The sequence below is a fragment of the Eulemur rufifrons genome, chromosome 19 (genome assembly GCF_041146395.1).
Source record: "Eulemur rufifrons isolate Redbay chromosome 19, OSU_ERuf_1, whole genome shotgun sequence".
Lineage (NCBI taxonomy): Eukaryota > Metazoa > Chordata > Mammalia > Primates > Lemuridae > Eulemur > Eulemur rufifrons.
Window position 1 is genome coordinate 44,619,243 of NC_091001.1, and position 23,568 is coordinate 44,642,810.

A 23,568-nucleotide genomic window follows, 5' to 3' on the forward strand; every position below is an offset into this window, starting at 1 on the left:
AGTGCAGGAACAGCCAGATATCTGAATACAAAAAAAATGAGCTGTGATCTGTTTTCCACATAATACACAACAGTCAATTTGAGACTGATTGCACACTCGTGTAGGAGGGAAAACTATAAAATTCTCAGAAGAAAACATAGAGAATATCTTTGGGAAGTTGGTGTAAACTAGGATTTCTTAGAAAGACACAAAAAGTACTAAGCATTAAATTAAATATTGATAAATTGGATTTTTTCCAAAAGGAAAACTTTCTGTTTGCTAAAAGACGCCATTTAGGACATACAAAGGCAAACTATAACCTTGGAGAAATTATTTGAAATACATGTATCTGACAAACCACTTCCAATCCAGAATGTATAAAGAAACTCCTACAATACAATATGAAAAAACACGATCCATGAAAAATTGTTCAAAAGACTTGAAAAGACACTTCATGAAAGAAGATTTAAAAAATCCCTAATGAGCACATGAAACTTTGCTTAATATTATTAGTCATCAGGGAAATAGAAATTAAAACCACAGTGAAATACCATTGTGAAATACCACACCCACTAAAATGGGTAAACTAAAATGATTGACAGCACTCAGTTCTGGCAAAGACACAGAGTCAACTGCAACTCTCCTAATTGCTGTTGGCAGTCTGAAATGGCGATGACCACTCTAGAAAACAGTTGAGAAGTTTCTGATAAGGTTAAAGGTATGACCCCGCAATTCCCTCCCTTGATATTTGGCCGAGAGAAATGAGAATATATGCTCACAAAAAGACTTATAACAGGAATGTTCATAGCAGCCTTATTAATATAATAAAGGCCAAAAACCAGGAGCTGTGAACCAAATGTTCATCAACATGGGACTAAATAAACAAATTGTGATATATTTCATATAATGGAAAACTACTCAGCAATGAAAAGGAATAAACTACCGCTACATGCAACAACTTATGTGAATTGTTGTAAATCTACGAACATGTTTAGTGAAAGAAAGCTGACATAAAGGGTTAATACTATATAATTCCATTTATGTGACATCAAGGAGGGGCAAGGCTAGTTGATGGTAACATGGTGATCACAGTCAGAGTGGGAGAGGTGGTGCTGCCGCGAGTACAAAGGGGTGTGGGAAATGCTCTATGTCTTGATCTGGGTGGTTCCATGGGTATACATATATATGTAAGAAATCCCTGGGCTGTAAACTTAAGATTGATGCATGCTACGCGTCTGGTCTGACTGTATGTGTTTTATACCTCAGTGAAAACATTTAAAGATACAACTTGAGCAGTGCCTTACAGCAGTTAGGTTGCTTGCATTATAGGCACTTTATCTTTCTATGTCAGAAACTGGAAACTTAGATGTCCAGAACAGGAGGCCTCAGCTGATGAATCTTCACCTACCAAGTGGGGGAAAGAAGCAACGGTTAACGACAACAGCTAACATTCACCACGTGTCAGTTCTGGGCCAGGCTTCGTGCTAGGTGCTTTTCAGTGTCACACCGAAATACAGCCGTGGGTGCCCGGGCTGGCCAGCAGCGCGGAATCCAGACAGCACAGTAACAGACAGTCAGCATAGTCTGAGCCAGCGGCCAGGGTCACAGAAGTCTGGCAAGAGGTGAGCTGTGGAGGGCTGGCCTGGAAGTCCCTAGAGAGTCTGCATGCTCTATTCATCGGGGCAGACAGACCCCAGGAAGCAGGGCCCTGGCAAGGCAGTGAGGAAGGGCTGGTCCTGGACAGTTGGGCAAGTTGCCAGACAGCATAAAGGGACAAGATAGAGCGCAGTGTCAAAGACAGGCAAGTCTATGGGGATGTGTGCCAAACTCTGGGATGGTGACTGAAGAGCGTGTTGGTGAAATGACATTTTGCTAGCTTGCTGTACACGGATTGTTAGTGAGTCTGGCTTGGTGTAAGTGACTGAACACTATACTAGTTTCTTGGAGCTCCCCCTGATTAGGGAGTGGACTCGTCCCGGGGCTGGGCACTACTGGAGTTGGTAGTATTGGGGTACACAGGAATGGTCCCATTATCCTGTTTCTTTCTGCCTGTCACAAGGCCAGTGGGCAGACTCCCCCAGTCAGCTTTATCACAGGCATTTGTTGAGTTCCTGCCATGATGAGGAGCTGCTCAGAGCATGGTGTCTTGCCGCACAGCCAGCAAGCTGATTGTAGGACTAAGAAAAAGGAACCGATAAAGTTGTCAGACCGTCTGCCCTCGCCGTTTCTGCGAAAGCTCACAGTGCCCAACCTCCTGCCTGTAGCAGTGCGGTGGGGTAGGGAAACATTTGTGACCAGAGGCTAAGCTGGGGGAGTGGCCTCCGTCCGGGACAAGGCAGTTAGGGCCAAGCACACAGGTGACATGTGGCCTTGGGACACAGCATCAGTGCAGAGAAGAAAGTCAGACCCGTCCCTATCGAGGGCTCAGCTGTCTCTGAGGGCACTGCGGACTCCAGCTTAGTGGCTTGGCCGTGACCCAAGGGCCACTCACTGACCTAGAATTCCACGGGGCAGTTCTGGGTGACCCGCTCAGACTCCTGTCCCTGCTCCCTGCTCGACAGCACCTCAGGCAGTCAAGACAGTCTTGCTCAGTTGTTGTCGTTTAAGCCCTGATAGTTGCTTCACTCCTTACTCCCAAGTATCTCGAATCCCCTCCCCACCGCCTGCACAGAAGCTCATGAGTTGTCTCGAAGTTCTAAATGTGCGCAGGTTTTGAATTCCTAAAGTCTTAGCCAAAAATATAAGCCCCTTAGTGACAGTGAGGCAAACAAAAATGCTTAGCTAAAGCTTCAAATATATGTTTAAATGAACAATTAAGGAAAAAGAGACCTGTAAATGTTTTTATTTCCACTGACTAGGTCCTTGTTTGAAAACTGCAGCTCCGCAGTGACTTGCTGTGTGCCGGGCTGTGCGAGTTCTGGGTGTGAGAGTGACTAAGACACAGTCTCTGTCCTCAAGGAGCTCTCGGTGTGGGTGGGGTGGGAGGCAGTAACTCTGGGCAGGGGGAGTGCAGGGAGAGGGTGTGGGGCCCGGGCTGCCCTGTTCTGTGGGTTGGGGCTGGCCTGGCTGTGAGACTGGAGCCTGAAGAGTCTGAATTATAAATGGCAGAGCAAGCCACGCCCCATCGTCCCCAGGCAGGGAGTGGGGCCAGCCTCCCAGGAAAGGCTGGGGATGTCAGCGAGTGCCTGGCACTTTCAACCTGAGCATCAAGCCTGCCAGCATCCCGGGTCATGGGCTGGAAAGGCTGGTGAGACAGGTTGGCTGGCTGTGCTCCCCACGTGGGCTGCGGACCTTCCTTCCATCTTCCCTGCCGGGGCCGCGGCCTCATCCCTGCGATGTCACAGGAAGATCTTTCCACAGTGAGTGCTGAGAGGGTGACCCGTTCGAAGGCCACAGTAACCGAGGCCGGAAGAGGGAGGCTGCAGCCCGAGCTGGAGAGAGAGGCAGTCCATGGGCCTTGGGGCAGTTTGAGGGGGGAAGCAGAAGGAGGAGAAGGGGGCCCAGGGCTCAGGCTTGCACGCTGGGAACACAGGATGCCATTAGTGGAGCTGGAAACTCAGAGCCCTCAGGAGCCCCAAACTGAAGTGGGGTTACAGCCTTCCATGCCAGCCCCCTTCACTTGATTCACCCCAAATCCCCTGTGGGGTGGGCTTTCTGCACGCCATACCCAGCGCCTTTCCCAGGAAAGCCCCTGCAGCTGCTGCATGGGCCCAGCACCAGCTGAGCTGCTGCAGAGATTCAGGAAACAAAGATCTTGAGGACTAATTTCTTTCCCATATTAAATGTCCATTTTTCTGCCTTATGTCAGCTTTAAGCAGTCACCAAGGGCAGTCAGGTTCCATAACACAGTCTTCAGCTGAACGTGAAGATCATATTAGTGAAACAAGATCTTTCTAGCTGACCGTACTCCAAATGCATGCTTTGGTGCCTGTAAAATCTATTTAAGGCCTCCTGATTTCCCCCTTCGGTTCCCCCATCCACCAGAACAGTTAAGGAGGAACTTTTAAAATGAGGAAGCTGTTAAGAGAGGGAGAAGGTATCAAACATTGTTATTGGAAATTATCAAGATCGATTTCAGGAGCATGGAGTTCAAATGTGCACTAGATGACCAAAGAGAATATATCATCCAACAATCATTTTCTGTTCTGAAAGGCTCAGTAATGAAAAGCAGGCCCTTCATTTGACACGAAAGGAGAAAAAGACGAGAAATTGGGAAGTAATATATTCAATTATAGAAGCCCTTAGCCAAGACCCTATTGATTTCATGTTCTGACAATTTCAGTTAAGCCTCCACAAGGAAAGCCTTCAGAAACAGGTCAGATCAAACACATGCAGATTCCCGCTGCTGGCACTCTGGTGTGTAACAAACATGGTCGTGTCTTCACTAGGAATGGACTCTGTCCTTGGGGTGTGTTCACTTTGCTGAGCCCCAGACCAGAACTTGGAGGACAGTGTCAGTGAGAGAAGAGGCTGCAGAGGCCCTAGTGGACCCCATGACTGCCATGCAGTGAGTGGCTGACCCTCTCTACTGAATTTACCTATTTCTCTACCCTCCGAATCCAGTTTCTTTTCCACTCCCACCTGGTGCATCCACTTCTACTCCCACCACCCATCTGCAGGAGGGGCTTCCTTCCTGTGGTCATTGGTCCTGGTAGGCTCCCAGTACTGTACTGGGTGCTTGGGTGGTCTCAGTCCTGCCCTGGTCAGAGCAGTGCTCCCATGGCAGTGCTGCCAGGGCTTCCATGGAGGATGTGCCAGCTTGGTGGGAGCCCAGAAGAGGGCACCTGAACCACTCTGGGGGAGGTGGAGATGGTGGGAGACTTCCTGGAAGAGGTGACATTCTTGAAACCAGGAGGAGGGATTCAGGTAGATGAGGAGGGCATTGTGGTGGAGAGAATTCTATATATAAATACTTAAAGCAAGAAAGGGTGGTGTGTGTTCTTGAACAGGACATAAAGATAAAGAAAAGCCATATGTGTCATTGTGCATTTGTTGAGAACCTACCCTGCACCAAGCACCGCTGGGCAAGATGGTATTTCTGCTGCTGTGGACCAGGCTGTCCAGTAGTGGAGATCCCTGTGTGAACAATGGCGTGTGTGCTAACACAGCTGTGCTGAGCCAGCTCTTCTGGGGCCCAGAAACAAGGAGGGCCAGCAGCTCCAACTCTTTGGAGCTAGATCTATCTGTGTTCCAGGGACAGTTACTGGACTCTTCTGAGGCTCCTCTGTAAAATGAGGATTTCTTCCTTATTCAGGGCAAGCACTTCAGTGCACGTGCTTGACACATGGAATGTGCTCAGTATGTCCTGGTTGCTGCACCCCTTCATACTATCATGTCACCCATAATTGTGGTATTGTGTTTTTCTGGGAAAATGTGTTGTGAACTCCAGCCTTGCACCCCAGGGGCATACCTCCCCAGACAAGGCTGTTCCACCTGCTCTGCCCTGTAGAGCTGCCACCTGCCACCTTCCGAGGGAGGGGAGATTCTGGTGCACTTAGGGCTGGCGCAGAGCTGGGGACAGGCAAGGGTCTGGGGGTGGTGTGGGCGTGAGGCAGTGAGGAGAGCACCGTGGGCTTAAACTCTGCCCTGAGCTCCACACCTCCCTGAGCTTCCGAGACCAGACAAGGCCCTGCAGCTGGCCCCCAAGTCCAGGACACAGTCCTGTCTGGAGCATTGGGAGGACATTTGCGTCTCCTTCTCATAGGAAACGAGCTAGAACTGTAGACATAGGATGCCCTCTGTGTCCTTTCTCCCATATTTTTTTCATATGTAGCAGGATGTTGAGTGAGGTTTGTTTATCCCGCTGTCTTGGAATTGCAGCTCATGTTCAAAGCTTAGGGCAAAGGTGCAAAGAATCCCACATTCCCAGTTCAGAAAGCCACCAGTGAGCCGCCAGCTGCTGGACCCAGCCGCCCTTGCTGTCTGGGACTCTCCTGAGGACAGACCAGCACCTGCCCCTCAGTGCAGGAAGGGGGTGTTGGTGTTTGGGAGGCCAGAGTTCAGAGAGAGAGGCTACTGGTGCAGAGGGGAGGGCCCTCTTCCTGAAGCCCTGCAGAGGAGACCACGTTTAATTGGGAAAAAAATCTAGAGAGAAAAGGAGAAATAATTTGGGACACAAACACATGAAAGTGGAGTGAAAGAGGAAGCAGTTGAGTTAACCCAGGAGAAAAGATAGAAAGAACAACACGAGGGAAAAAGAGATAGAAATACAGAAATAAAAATACCAAAAGATGAAAAAAAAAACCAACCCGGGAAAGGCAGAAAAAAATAAAGGCAGAAAAATATAGAAAATTAAAAATACAGAAGAGTGAACAAGTGGATTAAGTAAGCCCAGGAAAAAAAGACTAACAGAAAGAAGAACTTATCTAGACCAGAGACAGATAGAGAGAGGGAGAGATGAAAAAATATAGACTAGAAAAAATAGAAAGACATAAAAAATATAGAAAGAAAAATACAGGAAGGCAGACAAATATATAAAGACCGCACACACACACACACACACACACACACACTTGAAAGACGGAAAGTCAAACAGGAAGAGAGACAGGAAGAGGGTGATGGGGGCTGAGCAGGTGAGGAATGGTCCCTTCCTGGCCCTGGCCCGGGCAGGTGGGCATTATATCTGATACCCCTGAGCCAAGCTCCTGGGGACCGTGGGGGAAGGCAGCCTTGTGTTCTGCCCACATCGGCCAGTGTGGTCACAGGGAGTTGTGGGCAGGACCCAGCGGGGCCCCCAGACTTGCAGCCAGGGCTGAGTGGGAGGCACAGAGGCCACCCGGGATCTGCAGCAGCGGAGGTGAGGCCAGGTTCGCGCCCTGCTGGAGGGGCCAGGCTGGAAGCCCAGGCCACAGGCCACAGCTACTACAGAAAGGAGAACGAAGGTGAAGGAGAAGGAGAAAGAGAAAGGACACTGTGTGCTGGGAAGATCTGGCTTGCGGTATTTCCCATGACTTTCCGCCGTGGTGGTCGGCTGGGCAGGGCTCAGTCTCTGGGACCAGTCTAGCGGATGGCCCGCCGCAGACAGCGGGAGAAGCTCTCCTGAGGGCAAAGTGCAGACAGTGGGGAAGAAATCATAGTTTGACCTACTTTTACTTATCTTTAAAAATGTTTAAAAATACCTGCATATGGCATTATCCTCTGTATGTGACAGGCATAATTTAAGATGTGCGACCCCTGATGTGTCACAGAAGCTGACATCCAAGCTCAGGGAGGGCCTTCTCTCTGCCAGCCATGAGTGCTGCTACTGGTCAGGACTGGGCTCTTCTTTCCTTGTGATGTCATCCTGTGTCCACAGCTAGATTAAAAGGGAGGGGACAGATTTCAGAATGAGCACAGTACAGGAATTCACAGGACACACAGATGGATCTGAGGCTGGGTACACAGGGAGGAATTTTTAAATGCTGCCAAAGACAGGAGCCTGAAGGATTCAGAAGGTGGAAGCACAGAAGTGATGACATCCAAAAGGCCTGATGCATTTGACAGAGGATCCTGTGCTCAGGTTTCTGCGTGTCCTATTTAAAGCAAAAAATGGAATGTCCGGGGGGACATCTATAGCCCATGGAAGAAGTGTGGGGCTAGAAGGCTGGTCCGTGGGTCTGGATGGGGATGAGGACATGTGGGAGGAGGGGCCCCTGTGGGAATTAACAGTGGGATGAAGAGCATGGTGCTAGGCCTCGGGGTGGGCCTGGGTAGATAACAGGACAGAAGGTGATTTCCAAGAGGGACACTGAGCCCATCATCATGGCTGGAAAACATGGCAGGCCTGGAGCACAGGGCTGGAGGAAGACATGGGCCAGACTGGGAAACTGAGGCTGTGCAGTTGGGGAACCCATTGCAGGGGCCTTAAAATGGCTTGCTGGGGAGGCCAGGGGCACCCCAAGACTTAGCAGACTGAGGAAGAGAGCTCAGGGTTGAGATGGTGGAAGAGGGCAGGGCTGGGCTGGGAGAACTTGGCATGGATGATCCAAGCACTCATCCCTCAATCAGCTGCCACCTTGGGCCTGGCATTATGCTAGTGCTGGGCACTCCGTCTTCCCACTGAATAGGTCAAGAAGGAACTGTTATATCCTTTAAACGTTAGAAGAAGGAGAGTGCATCAGATAAGGTGCTTGACTGCAGTTGTCTAACAAAATTGGGGCTGCTGTTCTCCCCTAATGAGAAGACAGAGGTGGGCAGCCCAGGGCCCGTGCTGTGGCTCCGTGACTGAAGCAGGGCCCAAGTTCTTGCTGTCCTTCTCCTCTGTCCCCACATTGTGGGTTGAATTGTGCTTTACAGAAGTATATGTTTAAGTCCTGACCTCAGAACCTGCAAATGTGACCTTATCTAGAAATAGGGTCTTTGCAGATGTACTCAAGTTTAAGACAAGGTCATTCTGGAGTAGGATGGGCTCTAATCCAGTGTGACTGGCGTCCTTACAAGGAGCAAAGAGGAGACACAGGCAGGAAGGCCTGTGGCAATGGAGCTGAGGTTAGATGTAGCTGCAAGCTGGAAAACTCCAAGGGTCGCCAGCAACCACCAGAAGCTGGGAGAAGCCAGAAAGAGCATTTGGGGAAAGCACAGCCCTGCTACCACCTTGATTTCAGACTTCTGGCCTCCAAAACCGCAGGAGAATATATTTCTGTTGTTTTTAGCCACCAGGATTGTGGTAACTTGTTCCAGCAGCCCCAGGAAACGAGTACACCCCAGAGTGCAGCTCTCACCTGTTCCCACAGTCACGGGACGGCTGAGTTCCCAGCGGGTAGATGGGGAAAGGACAAAGAGAGAAGGGCACATGCCAGTTCAGGCGATCTCTTGTTATCAGGAAAGCAACAGTTTTCACGGAAGCACTGCCCAGTACACAGCTGCCTGCGCTCATTGGCCGTGGAAGTTACAGCTGTGGAGTCTGGGGAAGTGAGCATTTTTTAAAAAATCAGTGTATGTTATATATAAATTATATATATAAAAATATATAATATCAATACATAATATATATAATTTACATATATTAAAATTAACTAATTTCAAGTGTATAATCAATGAGGTTTTTTTTTTTACCTTAAATATATGCAATTCTTATTTGTCAAGTATACCTCAATAAAACTGGGGAAGGAGAGAAAAAAATCTGCAGTACACGAAATAAGTCAGCTATGTTGTAGTATTAATATGTTGGCAGATGATAAACACTATGGAGAAATGTTTTAGCAGGGTAAGGGTGATTGGGAGAGGCAGGTCTACAAAGGGGTCTGTGACCCCAAAAAGTTAATCAATGAATTTTGATAAATGCATATGCTCATAAAACCATCACCACAGTCTAAGTATAGAACATTTCCATCACTCCAAAAAGTTCCTTCATAAAACTGTGTAGTCAATACCTACACAGCTGGGGGACCAAACCCTTACTCCTGAAAAACATTTCTCTTTCTTTTGCTATAAATTTGCCTTTTCTACAATTTAAAATAAATGGAATGACATAGTATACAGTCTTTTGTATCTGGCATCTGTCACTTAACAAAATGCTTTTGAGATCCATCCAAGTTGTGGCGTGCGTCAATAGTTGGTTCCTTTTTACTGTGAAGTAGTGTTCCTTTGTATGGATCTATACGATTTGTTTACCCATTAACCAGGTGGTGGATATATGGACTGATTTCCATTTTGGCTATTATTAGTAAAGCTTCTGTGAACATTTTCATACAAGTCTTTACGTGGGCATATGTTTTTATTTATCTTGTGTAAATACCTAGGAGTGCAATGGCTGAGATCTACTGTAGGTATGTATTTAACTTTATTGGAAATTGCCAAGCTGTTTCCAGAGTAGCTGTAACGTTTTGCATTCCCACCAGCAATGATTTCTAGTTGCTCTGCATCCTGGCCAGTGCTTGGTCTTGCCAGTCTTACTCATTTGAGCCATTCTGGTGGGTGTGTGGTGGTATCTCATTGTGGTCTTGATTTGCATTTCTCAAATCTTTTTCATGGGTTTATCTGCCACTCATGTAGCCTCTTTGGTGAAGTGTTTGTTCAATTTTTTTGCTCATTTGTTAAAATGGATTCTGTTTTTCTAATATTGAGTTGTAAGATGTCTTTGTAAATTCTGTTTAGAAGTCCTTTAACAGCAGTCCCCAACCTTTTTGGCGCCAAGGACTGTTTTCATGAAAGACAATTTTTCTGCAGACCAAGGTGTGGAGGAGATGGTTTCGGGATGATTCAAGCACATTCCATTTATTGTGCACTTTAGTTCTATTATTATTACACTGTAATATATAATGAAATAATTATACAACTTGCCACAATGCAGAATCAGTGGGAGCCCTGAGCTTTATCTTTATCGTAAATCTTAAATTCGGGTAGTGTGAATCCTCCAACATTTTTTTTTTCTCAAAATTGTTCTGACTACTTTAGGTCCTCTGTATTTCCATACAAATTTTACAATCAGCTTGTAAATTTCTACCACACACAAAAAAGAAAGTCTGCTGGCTTTCATTTTGATTGGCATTGTGCTAACTCTATAGATCAATGTGAGGAGAAGTGATATCTTAGCAATATCAGAGTTCTCTGACTTACGAACACAGCGTATCTCTCCCTTTATTTAGGTGGTCCTTTCAATTTCCCTCTGCAATGCTTTTTAGTTTTCGTGTATAGTTCTTGCATGTATTTATAAAATGTATAAGTATTTCATATTTTTGTTGCTATTGTAAATGGAATTTTTATTTTGAGTTCCAGTTCATTGCTAGAATATAGAAATACAATTGATTTTTGTATATCAGTCTTGTATCTTGTGACTTTTAATTTACTTATTAGGTCTAGTAGCTTTACTATATATTTCTTAGGATTTTTCTACATAGACAATCACGTCTTTTTCAATGAAATCAGTTTTACTTATTCCTTTCTAATCTCTATGTCTTTAATTTCCTTTTCTTGCCTTATTGCCCTGGCTAGAACCTTCAGTTCAAGGTTGAAGCAAGTGGTGACAATGGACATCCTTATCTTCTTCTTATACTTAGGGGAAAGCACTCAGCCTTTAAGTATGATGTTAGCTGAGGCTTTCTGTAGGTCCTATGTAGAAAATAAAAATTTTTAGCTGGCTATATTGCTGCCCACATCTATCTGAGGTTTTTCTAGAAAAGAAAGGGGAGTGGATATAGGTGTCCACCATGGGGAAGGTGTTTCCTCGTGTTCAGCTCTATGTTTTAGCTGTGTGATGATTTCTTAGAAAATAGGCATATCTTTTCATGAGAGGCTTTCGGTGTGGGATGTTGTTTACATTAAATGTGACCATGTGTGATCATACATCTTTATAAATAGTATGTTGGGGGGGCAGGTTTTGTCAGGGAACCAACTCACCCTCAGTCCGTTGGGAGGCAGTGCAGCCCGTGGTTAGCAGTGTGGGCTCAGAAGCCTGAGTGCCTGGTCTGAACCCAGCTCTGCAACCTTAGGCGAGTTCCTGAACCTTTCTGCATCATGGTTTCCCACTTGCAAAATGAAGATAGCAATAAAACCTACCTCTGGGGCTTCTGAAGACTAAATGAGCAAATAGAATTAAGTGCTTAAAAGAGTGCTTGCTGCCTGGTGCATTTTAAGAAGGACTCAGTTTGCATAAGGCTATATTTACACACTGATTTTTAGTAGCAGGTTTATTACCCAAAGTAAAGCACAACCGTATCATTTTTTAAATCTTCTATTCTGAAACCTCATATTAAGGTTTTTTTTTGTTTGTTTGTTTTGTTTTTTTAAGATGGGAGGGTTGATTTCTATTGTTTTACAATATTGTTTGTGCAATAAGTGCATTTGAAAATCTTGTGCATTTGCATGGGCAATTATAGGGTTATAATTGTGGGCAGTGACCCTCGTGCAGTTTAACCCTGTCTCTACACTTGGAGGCCAATCTGGAGTTTTTGACCTTCTGATGTATTCATTTTGATCGCTTGACAGTGGGATGAACTGCGGCCCCAGCTCTGCTCCTGGGTCAGCCTAAGTGGGTGTATGGACCACTGTGAAGCCCCCAGGTGGCTTCAGCCTATTATTTCCTGCCATTAAATCCTAATTCAAGGGGACAGAGGCTTCTCAGTCAGTTGCTTTCCTGGGCATCTGTTGTAGGAAAGCTGCCTTTCCATCAACGTGCTCCACGGCCTGGGAACACTCCTTCCTGTCTGGGGTGGGTCTGAAACTGGGGTGGGGGCCACTGCCAGCAGGGAGGGCGTTACTGAGCCTACAGCAACACCGCGATGTTGACATATAAGGAAAAGCACTTAGGAGCTGCTGGCAGGCCTTCGGGGGGCCTTTCCCCTTCATTTCAACTTGTTTTTTCTTTTTCCCTCCTACTTTCTGAGGGGTGCAGTCTCAGCCCCCTCTGCAAAGGGCCGTCTGCAAGGTTTTCCCACATGAAGTCCTTTTCTCAGGCAGGTTCTGCATTGTCTGACCAGTTGTCTGTCCTTGGTTTTCTCCTGATCAAGGCCAGTGAAAAATTTAGTCTATACACTGAATTTTAAAAAAAAATTAAAAAGTACCCTCAATTCTATTTGCACACATCTGCACAGTGTTTTATTCTTCCCTGCCTCCCGTGCAATGTTGGGGAGCGGTTAGTGCATGATTAGGAGAGCCTGCCCACCGGGGTTTCCTGGCATTATCCCGTACAGTGCGAAAGGTAGAGTTTCGGCACCTCCTTCCAGAATCTCCAGGAGCATTTGGCCAGCTCCTGTCCTCCCCCTGCCAAGGATGTCCCACAGGCTGTTCCCTGAGAGTTGCATGCCTTTGCTACGCCTTTTCGGTTATAACTGTGGCACCAAGGCAGAGAGATATTGATGCAGGGACTGAGGCAGACATTATCCGCTTTCTCAACTGTCAGGAGATGCCCTGCTTAGGTGGGGAACCCGAGGCACATATGACATTGTCCTCCAAACGGTGCCCGCCGCCCCAGGTGATCGTGCTGAATTATACATGGGTAGAGCCTTTCTGCAGCGCTTGTTTTCCACTGGAGCACAAAGCGCTCTGTTACAGAAGGGATTTGACACAGCGGGTCCTCCAGGCCCTGCAGAAACTGCAGAGCTACGGGGAAGCAGGTTACTTTCCAGCTGAGAGGGCTCACCAGGGTGTGAGTTTAAAACAAATGAGAAGCGGAGACATCGAGTGTAACTTTCTATTTGAGTGTTATTTCCTTGAGCACACAAAAAATTACTAAACGTTTAAATATCAAACCATTAGGTTTTCGAAACAAAGAAAGGCAAGAAGGAACAAAGAAAAATCAGAAGTGCCAAATTTAACTCTCTTCTCTGGTCAGATAAGAATCTGCCTTTAGCGCCTCCTAAGCGACTGTAACTACTAATTTTGTGATGCAGCAGCTTTTTCTTCTCCCTGTGTCTTCTTCACTCTTATTTCACTCCAGTTCTGTTTCCTCATCTCCCTCCAACTCAAAAACACAAAGCAAAGCAAAAAGACTCCCTTTATTAGAGCGACGGAAAGACCATCCCACACAGAGGAGACCCACAAAAGCTGTTCGTTCGATGAATAAATGATGTCACCTTACTGTGGCTTCTGTTTCTACGTTTATCACACGTGGCGACCACTCAGTGCCAGTTCTTGAGAGGTAACAGACGTTCCAGAAACACTTTGAAAACAAATGGAAGCCCGACCACAATGGAAGGAAGGAAGGACGGAAGGAGGGCTGGTTGTGTTGAGGGTTAGATGCAAGTAGTCAGTTCTGGGATTTTGCATCCTTCGGGCAGTGACTGACCCGATTAGAATGGCCTCACTTTTCTGTGCGAGTGTCTTCCCCTTCGCTTTGTTTCTCGAATGTCTGCCGCCTCTGAGGAATTGGCAACGGGTGCTCCCATGTCTGATATGTGTGAGGAATTAGTGTAAACTTGGCAACTGGACTCACAGTACGTGCATGACATTTACTCACGGAACAAGTAGCTTTTGCCGCTCACAGAGGCCAGCCCACTAGAGGCCCCGCGCTGTGCCCGTGCCCGTGCTTAACGTTGTGTTAAACATTTGGATAGTTGCCTTCTGTCTTGCTCCTAAGCTCAAGTCTTTCAGAATATCACCAACAGGTATTTTTCTTCCATCAATCTGGCAGGTGATGACCAAGAAGGAGGACTTTTTCAATGCCTGGAACTCGTGTCTGCACCACGTGGCGTCCCTGTCTCTGGCGCACACTCACCGAGGTCAGTGGCTCCTGTTGGGTATTTGTAGTTGAGTGACTCAGGGGTCTGTGGGACTTCTGGAAGCGCAACTCTGCAGAGAAAGGACAGTCACCACACCAGCCTCAGGCCTCATGTTGAATTTAGGGCCCCAGACTACTTACAGAGACTTAAAGCTTGTGGTAAATCAGCTCTCAACTCGCTAGAGCACTGACCAAGTGACACTGCAAAGCCCGACGCTGAACCCATCAGGAGCAGCTCACTTAATACAACCTGACAATCGCACATGGCACTAGACAGGAGCCAGTTGGCAACACGCCGGCCTCTCAGAAGTGGCCTCTTGCCCAACAATGTCTGTCATTCCTAAATAAGCAAATGGGAGGTGTGCACACAGATAAAGGGAGGGTGTTTTAATAGGGCCACTGCCTGAAGAAGTTTGAGTACCAGGACTACTTAAACCTAATCCTCCAGTTAGCAAGAAACTGGGTCATCTTTTTAAAATAGTCATTCTCAACCGGGACGATTTAGCCCTCTAGGGGATATTTGGTGAGGTCTGGAGGCATCTTTGGCCGTCACGCTGGCAGGGGCAGTGCTGCTGGGGCATAGCGGGCAGAAGCCGAGGATGATGCTAGATACCGTACTGTGCACAGGCCAGTCCCCCACGGCAGACTTCCCCGGCCCAAAATGTCAATAATGCTGAGATTGAGACACCTGAATATTCATTTTGTCTTCAGTAGACCAAAGTGACAAAATGAAACATTGAAAACCAAGTAAGATCCATGACAGATTATCATTGAAATTATTATTTAATCATTGTTTTATTTATCATCATGTCCTTACTATGTGGGGGAAAAGTATTACAAGAGGAGCCCGGGTGCTTGCTGAGCTGGTCTGCTGTGTGGGTTTTCTATCACACAGGGTCCCTGCTGACCCCAGGAGGGCCGGCTTTGGGGATCATCGCAGCTTGTATCTCGGGTAGCGCCTCATGGGGTGAGGATAAGGGCTCTTTGGTAAGGTCTGTTAAGGGTCAGGGTAGATATTTAATATTAAGGCCAGTCACCCAGGTATGCCTGCATCTGACCCAACTGCCCAGCCCGACCACACCCTCCCTCCCCAAACAGGCAGTTCCAAAAGAACACAGTGCCACATGATTAATAGCTGCAGGAATGCCTGGGCCCCTCCCTAGAGCTCAGATGAGAGCTGGCTTGGAGTGAGTGGTTTGGGCTCACACTGAGCTCAGCCCCTTCCCTCCCTCTAAGGACCAGCTCTTGGGACCCTGCACCCCTGGGTGAGCGTCCTGACATAGGGTTCAAGAGTAAGGGCTGGAATGAGAATGTGCCGAGACACAGGTTCCTCGTGGGGACAAGAAGCAGGAGCCCCAAGAAGCCCCACCCCAGAGACCAGCCTTTGCACTGAGTGACCGAACCCCTGGAATTACAGTGGCCATGTTAGCCATGTTCCTGATTCTGATTGAGTTCTACCCTCTGCTTCCTGGGATGCGGGGGCAACATCAAGGAGAGGGACCAGGAGCATCTGTGACAGGGTGGAAGGTCCCTCCTCTATGGGTCATTAAGTATAAGATTGGGTTCCCTGATTTGCAGATCCAGAAATTTTAATTTATGGCACACCCACAGTGTGTCAGGCTGGGGAAATTGACTCATCTTAATCAAACTCAAAAGTGACTGACATATAAATCTGAATGCCAGTTTATTCATCACAAATTAAAATCCAACTGGTGAATTATCCTGACATGCCCTATCTCTTCTATGGGCAAATCTCCATATAGAATTCAATTATAATTAGGAGGCTGCAGCAGGTTGCACCGTCTGGACAGCTCGTGCCCTCAGGCCTGGCTGGAGATCTGAGTGTCCACTGTGACCTGCTCCAGATCCTGGAGTCCACAGGGCCTCTACTTCCCTGGACTATTCGCCAACCTCACCACTTTGAGAAATTTATGTAAACCAGCCCTCTTTATTGGTTGGTTATTTTTTCAGATTTCTTGATCAGGCTGAAACTTATCTGGGATATGAAATAGCACTCAAGACGCCCTTTTTGAAGGCGAGCATGTCTCAGGCCTTCCCGTCCACTGTGTGTGGACTTGTGCTGGCTTCACTCTCAGGGGTGCGGTGGCCAGGTGCTGGGGTCCCTTCCTTTGGGCCCCTGGGTACTGACCTCAGATATCACCCATCCTGGGACATAAGGGTGAACCATATGGACTCCAGGTAAAAAGCTTCTAAACATTCCGAGATGTGATTAAGTTGGAAAGGGTGGGGGGCGGTCAAAGAAACTTGACAGTTCAGCCTCAAGCCACTCAACCTATTTATTGAGAGCATAATGGAGCTTAGTGTGAGGATCGAGAATGTGGGCTCCAGAGTCAGGTTATCTGGGTTCAGATCCTGACTTTACTTCTGGCTGTGTGACTGTGAGTGAGTTACTCAACCTCTCTGAGCTTCAGTTTCTCCCTCATTTATAAAATGTAGGTATTATGCTATTTTGGCATGGGGCTATTGGAAGGATTAAATGAGATAATGCTCCAAAGCTCTTACCTTAGCATCTGACCCATTGTTAGCATTCAATAAAAAAAAAAAAAAATTATTACTGTTAATTAATCACCACTCAATAAAAACCTTGGTTCCCATAGCCAAAGTAGAACATTTTGACCCTTGTTCCTTGAAAGGAAAAAAAAGAGGAAGATGAAACAGGTTAAGTCTGAATGTAGGAGGCCTTAACACCAGGAGGAAACATCAAAGATTTAATGTTGCCACAGCACAAAAGAAGTCCAGATTGATTCCGAACATTTTATGCGTTTATAACCACAGTAGCAAAAGTGATTATGTTCAGGAAATTGGCTTCAGGTTCAATGCTGGGTAAAGAGGATTTGGACTTAGAAAGTAACAGAGGAACAATAATAAGAATTAGTTCAATGACAGAATTTAGAAATAGAGAGATCCATATATGATGAGGGGGTCTGTACAGATATAGGACAGGCCCTAAGATAAGAATATACCGAGCACACACTAGCCAGGAAGAATTTCATCAATGTGTCATTACATTCAAATAACATGTGCCCCTCTGGCAGGGGTCTCCAGGGGATGGGAGAAGAGGTAGAAGAGCCCATCTGTCTTCGGTGACTGGGCCCAGATGTTGCCTTCAGAGACTTTCGAAGGAAGATCACATAGGAAGGAAAAGAAGGATCAGTCTGTTAAAACACAGACTTTAATGTCACCCCAGATGAAAATGAACTCAGAATCTAGCCATTTTTATTAGGAACAAATGGAAAAAAGTCTTCTGGCATCTGTATCCGTTTGTCACCTGAAGACTAGGGAAAACCATGTTTGAAATAAAAATGTTAAGTAGTCTCTAGTGGTTTCTGTAGTGGGATGTAACCATTACAATGATAAATTGATATTTTTCTGTAATACACATTTTTATCTTGCCCTAGAAATAGCAGTTGTGAAGCTTGGTGCTGTCTGAACCCCTAAGGGTATCCCAATTCCTAAACAAAAAGGGAGAAACTAAGTACTTTTGTTAAATAAATTGCATCCACCATTTTCCAGCTCTGTGCAGAACCCTCTCTTTTCTCATTCTCAAAGCTTGTGAGTCGTTCTCATTATGCAGCAGGAAGTCCCTTTTCTGGTTCTTAATAAAGTGACTAACAATTTAGAATGTTCACGTTAAGAGCAGGTTGTAATTATAATTAGAATATATAATAGTGTGGATTTCTGCCTATCGAGGATTAATTTCAGACTCCTCTCAAAGATGTATTTGTTTCAGAACAAGACTTTCTTTGTTAATAAAAACATGATCACATGCATTATTAAAGCATTATTTCTGTATCTTATCCATTAGCACTTGTTCCGGTATTCTTCATGGGATCAGCATTTTCCTCCCAATTCTTAATGGGGCTATTCTTTATACAAATGACATTCACCTTGATTTAGTTTTAACTTTGGCATTCATCTTCTAGGAAATTATGGGAATATACTTGCCACCTCCTTGAATGTGCTTTATATTATGCAAGCTCAGAAGGAGAAAATGCCACAGTGTCAGCCAGGGTCCCTGTGCAAATCTGGGACCTTGTCCCCTTACACTCAACTAAAACCCTGAGTCCTCTCAGCAGGAGGGCAGACTTGACCTGGGGTGGAACCAGAAGTCACAGGTCAGAGCTGCTTCTTTGACTAATGGGTTTCTGCAACGTTTTGCTGTTACTGCTGGAGGTGGAGGCCTGGGGAGGTAGGCATGAGGGGGAGGACCAGAGGTACCATGTTGATAGGGACACCTGTGTTCCTCCTCTCCCACTGGCACCCATCTGCTGGTGGGATGAGTCTCAGTGTGGCCCCATGCAGGTGGCCCCAGGGAGGGAGGGAGGGAGCCCCAGGCACTCTCTTTGTCTCACACCCATCAAGTGTGTGGGCGGTGGAAGCCAGCAAGGCGGTCTAGTGAGCAGAGAACCGGCAGATGCAATTCGCTGCCCGATGCCAGCAGGCCCCAACATTGGGGAAGAGTAGGAATGTCCTTGGCTTTGTTTTCTCCATCCCAGTCACAGGGCTGAATGTGATAGACCTTTGAGCAGTGCCTGTGAGCAAAAGGTGCAGGTGGGAGTTGAGGGTCGCTGTTTCACAGAGCGCACCGTGGCTAGGAGCAGTGGGGGGAAAGCTTGCATATTCTGCAGGAGTCGAGGGAGCCCAGGGACCCCCGGTCTCTGATGCCAGAGGTCTGGAAATGTAGGAGCTGGCAAGATATGGGGGGAAACAAAAGTGAGAACTCGCCTTCTGACTACACCCGCGTAATACTGCTTCAAGCTAGAGCGAGGAAGGTGGCAGCCGCAAGGAAGTCTGAGGGAGGCACCTGGTGAAACGGAGCCCACTAGAAGCAGAAATGTGGGGGCACTTCATGCTAACACCAAGGATGGTTCTTAGAAAAAAAAAGATGAGGAAAAAATTTGACTGAACTTGAAGCATTGCAGCAGTAAACATTGGCACAGCATGCAACTTTGCCAGTCGAAGTTTAACTTTGTGCCTCATCAGCAAAGAGACATGGGAAAAGAGAAGGTTTAAGGGCATAGACTGCCCAATGTCCTACTATGTTCCCAGCCGCTCCTCCTGTGGGAACATGAGCGAGAGAGAGAGAGAGCATCTCTGGGAAGAACTCTTCTCTGACATCCTGCAGGTTGTGACCATCCGTCAATGCTGGGGCTCCTCCCCAAAGCCTGGCCATCTTCCCGCGGCCATGTAGGTGAACTTGAGGTCTGGGTTGGCTGGGCCCTAGGACCCCAAGTGCTGTTTTCTGAAGAAGTGCTATCGCGCTGCCCTTGCCAGGGGGCAGGACCCCTGAGAGCCCTCACCACCCTAGAAAGTGGCAGCTTGACACTGAAGAAGGCTGTCTTGAGAGATTTTACTAACTCACTCTCCTTTGAAGGAGGTGATGGTATATGAGGTAGTTTTTATCGCACATGACCTGAGGACTCTTTTGCACTGGGAAGAGGGGACAGAAAGGAAAAAGCCAAGTCTGACTCCTGAATGCTACGTGTTTCATGGAGGGCTGCTAAGAACAGAATTTAGCGTCTGTACTGACTAGCAGATGCTAGTGAAATGCCACTACCCTCTGCTCCCCTGTATACTGGCCGACTGTAGTGATCACAGCAGTCAAAGCCTTGCTGAGTGCTTGGTAATTTATTCAATCTCTGCAACAACCTTGCAAAGCCTCTCTAGGAAACTGAGGCTCAGAGGGGGGAACAGTTGCCTGGCATCACACACACAAATAAGTTGTGGCATTGTGACTTTGCCCCAGCACTGGTTAACCCTAAGGCTTTGCTCAGACAGGCATCAGAGTCCCCCTCACCCCATCCACCGCATTCCCTTAGGGCTTTCTTTCTTAAGGAGGAATCCCAGAAAATGGGAATTCTGGCGTTCTTGAGCTTTTGGAAGTTGTTCTCGTGTGTTTGTTTAACACATACTTTCCTATGGTAAAGTTGGCACGTACTGCTTCTCACAACTCTTACTGGGTTTGCCTCTGAGTAATGCTGCTTCTTCTTTTTTTTTTTCCTATCTCACGGGGTTTCCGTGAGGATTAAATAAAATAACATGGGCGGAAAGGCCATATAATTGCAAGGGGAGCCGACATTCAGGGAGGGCTCAGCGTATCAGATCCTGCTGCAAAATGCTATGGACAGGGTGACTCTAATCCCCCAGTAGGCAATGGGGAAAGAATCACTGTCTTCCCAACTTCCATTTGAGGAAACTGAGGCACAGAGAGGTTAAGGAAGTTGCCCAAGATCACACAGCTAGAAGGGGCAGAAGGAAGATTCAAATCCCAGCAGACTGTGACTATCTGCCTTCATTGCAGGGCCCACAGTGCTTATTGGACCTGAATCTGGTAGCTCAGCATTGCTGAAAAGTCAAATAAAATAAAATAAGTCCTCCTCACTTTTTAAATATATCTTTGCTCCTTTGTTTTCTGCCATGTGATTGAAAAATTGTGTCTTTTATGATACACTGCAAAGATCCGGTCTGCAGTCCACGCTGACTTCACATCTTCTAATACCTAAGTGGTTTCAAAATAAGGTTAGATTAGTACCCAAATTAATGGGCAAAAGTAACAGAAAAAGTAAAAAAAAAAAAAAGAAAAAAACAGTTTGCACTGAGTAACTTCATACTGTATTATGAGTTTTCCACCAGAAATAAGATCGAGACTTTCTAAACTATGAATAAAAATAGAAGCATAGGAGCTCTTGATTTATCATAGCAATTCCAGGTACAATTTTAGATTAAAAATATTACTCCATACCACATATTGTAAAGTTAAACTTATTTGCAATAAACATAAATTTAAAATTAGGTTTTAAAGGACAGCATGTTCTAATCTCACAAAACATTTAGCAAATAACCTTTGAGTTCACATGAGCCACCCACACAAAAACCAAAATGAACTACAGAAAAAAACATAGAAAAAGCAACTGTCTGTTGACAACCAGATTTTCTTTCAGCTCTTCGAGTTTTCTGTCTATAAATAATCTGTATGTTTCAAATGTGACCATTTTCTTTAAAGGTGCCTCCTTGGCATGTTCTCGTTTCAGGGAGTCTTAAAAACAAGAATTAAATGTGTAAATCATGAAAACTATTGAGTTTTTGGAGGAGAGATCTTTAAGATACATGCTTTTTAGATACCAAAAGTGTCAGAATGAAGCATTAAGATGATGTATTTTTCCTTCAGTGCATCTGTTTATCTTTTGTGAAATCTCAAGTTTGATAAATCACCAGAGATAAAAACATCATTTTTAACCTATCTTAGATCCCAAGTGCCAGGAGGAAAAATAGTGCTGTGTCTCCTCTTTATGAATTTACCTCTCTCTTTGCTTATGACTTATGAGATTTTATTTGCAGAGAAAACATAATGCTCTATTAACTTGAAAATGATGGCTTTTACTCAGAAACGTGAGAACCGAAAAGAAAAAAAAAAGCAGCATTCATCCTCGAAGATATAATCATTTACTAAGTTTTGATATTTGTTTAAAGTGGCATAGAATGTTAGATGGGGAAAATGATCACGAGAGAACCAAAAGTGAGGTTTTCACCTGTAGTTCACCTTCATCTACTGACATGTAGAACCCCTGATCTGGCGTATGAAGATGGATATTGAATACTTAAGGGGGAAATTTTATTTAACGTTAGTGTAAGTAGAGATCGGTGAAGCTATCTCTTGTGATTCTCTTTTGCCCCTGAAAATCACTCAGAAATTCTCTCTTAATTGGCAGCCTGAAAAATAAAGAAATTCTCATAGATGTTTATAATTGTAGGTGTACATTCTTGTGCCCAAGAATGCAGTAAAAAGAGCTTCTGACCAGTTCTTACTACAAACTGGAGGATTAAAGTGCGAGAATCAACTAAGTTAGTCAATAACATGGCAGAAAAAATGGCTTTTAAAAATATTCAAAATAGCTGTTTCTCAGTTTGTAAAACAGTTCCTTGGTGGAGTGGATAGTAGAGCTCCTTGCCTTGTGCATATTTTATCATTCTTCAGTCCTGAGTAATTTAAGACAAATTAAATTTTATGCAAGCCTATTCCAGCTGGCCGTGGGCATGTAGCTGAGTTTTTCTGATAATGGTTAGAAAAAGCTATTTTAGGTTCTGTCCTAAGCACCAGAGGTGCCTGAAGTCCCAGCTGCACAGGACCAGTGGCAGCTGTGAGCAGCTGACCTCAGTCTGCTTTGTTCTCTCCTCTTGCGAGAAGCGTGCAGACTGCCTTGGTCCTCAGGAATGGAATCAAGATGCTGCCTCACTGTGGGCCTAAAACAGCAGGATGTCCTGGGGAAACTGAGACTTGCTCTGTCTCCCAGACTCCTGTTGCTGCATGAAGAATGAGCATTTAAACTGTGGAGCTGCCCCACCTGAATCCAGCATCAACTCAGCTGTCCTCTGGAAACAGTCCCTGTGTGGAACACCCTTCCTTCGCTCCCTGATCCACCCATTCTCATCCCACATTCGCTGAAGGCCTACTATGTGCCAGGGGCCATGTTAAGCTCTGGGAATAAAAGGTCCAGTAAGAAATGGCCCCTGTTCCCAAGGAGCATTCGTGAGAAATGGATGAGAGCTCCCATGGACCAGGTTCCCGGGAGAACACGGAACCCACATAAGCCAGACGAGGCGTGCAGGGTACGTGTGGCTCCCCACAAAGTCCCAGGCAGAGCAAGCAGCATCTGAGACTTTGCCTTTTGAAGGGCAGGTACAATTTGCCTGTCACGCAGGTGGAGAGGGCATTGCAAACAGCAGGAAGGGCCAGGAGGGAGGCGTGGTGTGCACGAACAATTTGGGAAGGTGCTGTGATTAGGGGTGGCCAGTGCGCAGGGCCAATGTGGGGACGAGCGTCAGGGTCCCAGAGGCCTGTGTGCCAAGGCCAGCGGCTTTCGCTGTCAGCTCCCTCTTACAGCGGGGGTTCTGGGGAAGGCTTGGGGAAGGCTGCCCCCACTGTGGTGTGGAGGTAGATGGGGGGTGCTCTGGGAAACAAGGGCGGCAGGCCCGGGCGGGAGCTGGCTCTGGAGGTGTGGAGCTGAGGGAGTCTGTAGGGTGTCTGGGGTGGCTGGCTGTGAAGGGCAAGGTCGGAGCAAAAGCCAAGAGTGATGAGGGAAGGGTTAGTCCTGGGCACCAAGGTGGAGACGAAAGGTCTGGATCCAACTCAGCTTGGACGTGTGGAGCGTGCGGGACGAGGGCACACACACGTGCGGGCACCATGGCAGGTGTGGGGCAGAGGGGCCTGCAGGGCCCAGAGATATCCAGGCCCCGAGCACGAGCATCCTGTTAGACTGAAAGGTGAAAGGCGAATGCCTGCAGGGTGGAGAACCAGTCCATACCCCAGGCAGTCACTCACAGCTAACCTGTCCCTTAACTTCCTGATTTAAGTGCGACACCCAGAGTCCACAGCTTTTTGTTTTCTGAAAGTGGTCGACTCCTGTTCCCCGGATGCGACAGTGGTGCTGGGGTGA

General features: G+C 46.5%; 1 protein-coding gene across 1 annotated transcript in view; it reads left to right on the forward strand.

Moving 5' to 3' along the window:
• The window catches only part of ACOXL (acyl-CoA oxidase like), a 251,723-nt gene that overhangs the window by 166,275 nt on the left and 61,880 nt on the right, over window positions 1-23,568 (forward strand). The window contains 1 exon segment of the mRNA XM_069494822.1: window positions 14,027-14,114. Coding sequence (XP_069350923.1) covers window positions 14,027-14,114 — 88 coding nt within the window.